Genomic DNA, 5,000 nt, shown 5'->3' with positions numbered 1-5,000 from the left:
AAGCAATTAGCAATTCGTCTCAACACTTGGCAAGATGTCTGCAACCTTTCAGTACCTCCGAGATTCCGCTCTTGAAGCTGTCTGAGACGAAGGTCAAAGCCGGTGTCTTCGATGGACCACGAATAAAGAAGAATTTCCCCCGAAAAAAAAAATTAAGAAAGGTAGGAAAGACAAAAGAAGTTCGAGACAGTTTTGCTCCGGTGGTTCGGACCTTCTCGGGCTTGCACAAGGCCAAGGGTCTCGAGGAAATAGTTGAGTCTTTGAACTATGGCCAAAATGGGCGGCCAAATAGTTGAGTCTTTGAACGATGGCCAAAATGGGCGGCGTAAAGGCTCTGAAGGTGTTTATTCTTGATGCTTGATGCTCTTATTCCTGCTTCATCTATTTTTATGCTCTCCATTTTAATAAATTCGAGAAGAACACGTGAGTTTACTTACAGGAGTAAGGTGAGTGTTTCTACCTAGATGTGCTTTGAACTTTGGACTTTGAAAGCCTTATGAAGGAGTGTATGACGAAAGCGTGATCGCCGATTATATCAGCGGGTTGATACGATTAACCTTACAGACGCAGATTTCGAAAAGAACTTTTTTTAAACCAAAATAACTAATTTTCAACTAAAAAAAGTAACTTCTAACCTAAAAAAAAATTAACATGAGGGATATAAAAGTCAGTAAGTCAGTAAGAAAAAAAAAAGAAAAAGAAAGATGACGAAGAAGAAAAAGAAGAAGAAAAAAAATATATAGAAAACATATCAATAACAATAACAAAAAAAAACAGCCAAAAGTAGATTATATATATATATATATTTTTTTTTCCGATTTTCAATATAATCCGTGAGCTAATCTACATGTTCCCAATCATTAATATAATTCACATCCGTAATCCAGCCCATAATCTTACCAATCCATCCCCGCCTTATCCAATCGTATGCCAATTTCTATCCATCTCTCCTCTTCCTACTCCCTATCTCTCCATTTCTCCTCTTCCATCTCTCCACATCTCCTCCCCTATCTCTCCTTCCCTCCTCTTCCCCCCTCCATCTCTCCTCTTCCTCCTCCCTATCTCTCTGTCTCTTCTCTTCCACCTCTCCTCTTCCTCCTCCCTATCTCTCCTTCCCTCCTCCCTATATCTCTCCATCTCTCCTCTTCCTCCTCCCTATCTCTCTTCTTCCTCCTCCCTATCTCTCCATCTCTCCTCTTCCTCCACCCTATCTCTCCCCATCCTCCTCCCTATCTCTCCTCTTCCTCCTCCCTATCTCTCCTCTTCCTCCTATCTCCTCTTCCTCCTCCCTATCTCTCCTTCCCTCCTCTTCCTCCTCCCTATCTCTCCTATCTCTCCTCTTCCTCCCCCCTTACATCTCACTCACCACAATGGACACGGTGATGGGCCCCCTGATGAAGGCCCAGAACACCCACGGTTGGACGTTGGTGAGCCAGCACAGCGTGTTCTCCACCAGCAGCCGCGCCGTCACCCAGCCCAGCACCAGCAGGAGAGGCAGGCCTGTGGGGTTGGTGGGGGGACGAGGGGGTAGGAGGGATGAGGGTGGGGAGGTATGGGGAGAGGGGAGGAGGGATGAGGGGAGTGGAGGAGGGGATGGGAGGGATGAGGTGGGGGTATGGGGAGAGGAGGGGGAGGGATGAGGGGAGTGGAGGATGGAAAGGGGGTTGAGGGGGTGAGGGTTGGGGTTGAGGGGGTGAGGGAGGGGGTTGAGGGGGGATGGGAAGGGGGATTGAGGAGAGGGAGAGGGTGATGTAAGTGAAGGGAATGGGAAGGGAAGGATGGGGGGGTGAGGGAGGGGGTTGAGGGGGGGTATGGGGAGAGGGATGAGGGAAGTGGAGGATAGGAAGGGGGATTGGGGGATGAGGGAGGGGGTGGGAGGGATGAAGGGGGGTATGGGGAGAGGGGAGGAGGGATGAGGGGAGTGGAGGGTGGGAAGGGGGATGGGGGGGATGAGGAAGGATGGGGAAGTGGGATTAGAGGGGTAGAGAGGGAGAAGGGAGGGGGATGGAGACGGGGAGGACAGTGAAGAGGGAGGCGTGGCGGAAGGGGAGGGGAGAAGAAGGAACCGGGAGGGGGATGGGGAGGGGGAGGAGGAGAAGAGAGGGGATAGGAAGAGAAGATATTAGTTGGCTTGTCAGTAAGGCGTGTTTATTAAGTACAAGAATGAGCACTTACACCCCTACAAGCATTTATATATGTATATATATATATATATATATATATATATATATATATATATATATATATATATATATTTAAATATATAAAAAATATATATAAATATATATATATATATATATATATCTCTATATATATATATATATACATACATATATATTATGTGTGTATGTATATATATATATATATATATATAATTTATATATATATAGATATATATATATATATATAAATATATATTTATATATATATATATATATATATTAGATATATTATATATAGTCATATATATATTATATGTATATATAATATATATATATATATATATATATATATATATATATATATATATATTTATTTATATATATATACATGTTTAGTTATAGGACAGTGCTTGCTGTGTGTATGTGTGTGTATGTGTGTGTGTGTGGCGTGAACTTTCTATAGTGCACGGAGAGGCCCAACTGCCTCAGCAACCAATCTCAAGGTGATACATGAAGGTCTTCTCCGTATTCAACAATGCAATATTGATGTTGAAGCCATTGACTTCACTCGGAGTGTCATATCATATTACTCTACCACTACAGAAGCATCACATCAAACACTGTCCGATAACTATTCTTTTATTTTCTTTTGGAATATCAATCTTCGGTGTAAAAAGTGAGCGAAACCTGATGCACTGCCGCGAGCCGATGCCAAAACACAAGATTTATGGGAAGTTGCAAGAGCATCCATTACCACAATGCATGCATCCATTATCTATATATTCGCTCATTTATCTATACATTTACTTTTTTTATTTATCAATTCAGATAGCAATATATTTGCCTAAATACTTATTCACTCAATCATGTACTCACGTACTCACTTACACATGTATTCATTTCCTAAATTCATGTTTACTCATAGCTAGATTCTAAAAACACATTGACAATTACAAGCAAAAGGAAATAAAAGATAATTCCTCACTCCCGTTAATTTCAAATAGCATCTTACACGCAGAAGACAAGGCAAATAAAGCTTAATTAAGAAAGACTCAAAGCGGAATCAAGCTGTAAGCTGACGCCATCATATCCAATTCGAAACGGACGTAAGCATAAACAAACAATATAAACATGAAAATAAACAAACAATATAAACATGAACATAAACAAACAATACAAACACCATGGACATAAACAAGAAATATAAACACCATGCACATAAACAAGATATATAAACACCATGAACATAAACAAACAAAATAAACTCCATGAACATAAACAAACAATATAAACACTATGAACATAAACAAACAATATAAACACCATGAACATAAACAAACAATATAAACACCATGAACATAAATAAGAAATATAAACACCATGAACATAAACAAACAATATAAACACTATGAACATAAACAAACAATATAAACACCATGAACATAAACAAACAATATAAACACCATGAACATAAATAAGAAATATAAACACCATGAACATAAACAAACAATATAAACACCATGAACATAAACAAACAATACAAACACCATGAACATAAACAAACAATACAAACACCATGAACACAAACAAACAAATAAGCAAACAAAACAAATCCACCATTACCCAAAGACACACACACAAAAACAAAAAAAATAAAAACCTGTAAAACAATATCCCTAATTCTTAAGAAAGGGTTAGAGTGAAATCAGACCGTAGTTTAAGAAGCAATGTCTGAGATTTAAGAAAAGCAAAAACTCGTCTTAACTTCGGTCTAACTTTCTTGAGGAAAAATAATGTGTTTTTTTTTTTTTTGTTTTTTTTTTTTTTTTTTGGGGGGGGGGGACAACAGAATGGTTTTCAACAAGAGTGAAATAATTGATTGAGGAAGGACTTTGTGTTGTTAAATTACTTGGTGATAAGGAGGTTAGTGATGATGATAATGATATTAGTGATAATGATAATGATGGGGAATATAGTTGTAATAAGGATAATGATGACTATGATAATAGATGTAGTAATGATCATGATAATGATGATAATGATAATGATGATGATTGTAATAATAATAATGATAACTATAACTATGATGGTAATAGACTGTTAGCAATGATGATGATGATTATAATGACAATGTGGAGGGTAATGATAATTATACCATTATCAATAACAAAAATATGATAACAATGATAATAATCATGGTGATGCTGAAGATGATGATTAAGATGATAACAAGGTAATAATGATAATATAATTAATTATGATAGAATGATAGTGATAATGATAATGATAAAGCTAATAATAATTAATGAGAGTGATGGTGGTTTTGATAAAAGGAAGACTGATAATGATGATAGTGATTTTTAATGGTGTTTATAATGATGATGATGAGGAGGAGGAGGATTATGATGATGGTGATGATGATGAGAATGATGATGATGATGATGATGATGATGATGGGGATGATGATGATGATGATGATGTTGTTGAGTGATGATTATGATATTAATGATAATAATGATAATAATAACAATAATAATAATAATAATAATAATAATAATAATAACAAAAACAACAACAACAACAAGAACACCAACAAGAAGCACACCCAACTCACCCATCCAGCGACCCTTGGCAACTCACCCCATCCGAGGACGATATAAAGCGTGATGGCGGAGTTATCGGTGAACAGCGCCAGGAAGATGAGGTTGTGCAGGTACAGCCCCTCCATCAAAATCCAGGCGTAATTAGCCAAAATAAAGTACTGCCAGAGCGAGGTGAACAGCCTGCAACCCCATGTCTGGTGGGGAGAGATGGGGGGAGATGGGGGGAGATGGGGGA

At 38.1% G+C, this 5,000-nt stretch overlaps 1 protein-coding gene across 1 annotated transcript in view; it reads right to left on the bottom strand.

Moving 5' to 3' along the window:
- LOC147468277 (parathyroid hormone/parathyroid hormone-related peptide receptor-like) overlaps positions 1-5,000 on the bottom strand; it is a 142,450-nt gene that overhangs the window by 6,569 nt on the left and 130,881 nt on the right. The window contains exons 5-6 of the mRNA XM_086554762.1: positions 4,803-4,959; positions 1,367-1,500 (exon numbers count right to left, since the gene is read on the bottom strand). Coding sequence (XP_086410888.1) covers positions 1,367-1,500; positions 4,803-4,959 — 291 coding nt within the window. The remainder of the gene's footprint in view (positions 1-1,366; positions 1,501-4,802; positions 4,960-5,000) is intronic.

This window comes from Penaeus japonicus, unplaced genomic scaffold (genome assembly GCF_977035675.1).
Source record: "Penaeus japonicus unplaced genomic scaffold, GWHDUDI00000001_assembly GWHDUDI00000030, whole genome shotgun sequence".
In the NCBI taxonomy this organism is placed as follows: Eukaryota; Metazoa; Arthropoda; class Malacostraca; order Decapoda; family Penaeidae; genus Penaeus; species Penaeus japonicus.
Note: the sequence above shows the minus strand (reverse complement) of the source record. Positions and strands in the feature narration are given on the sequence as shown.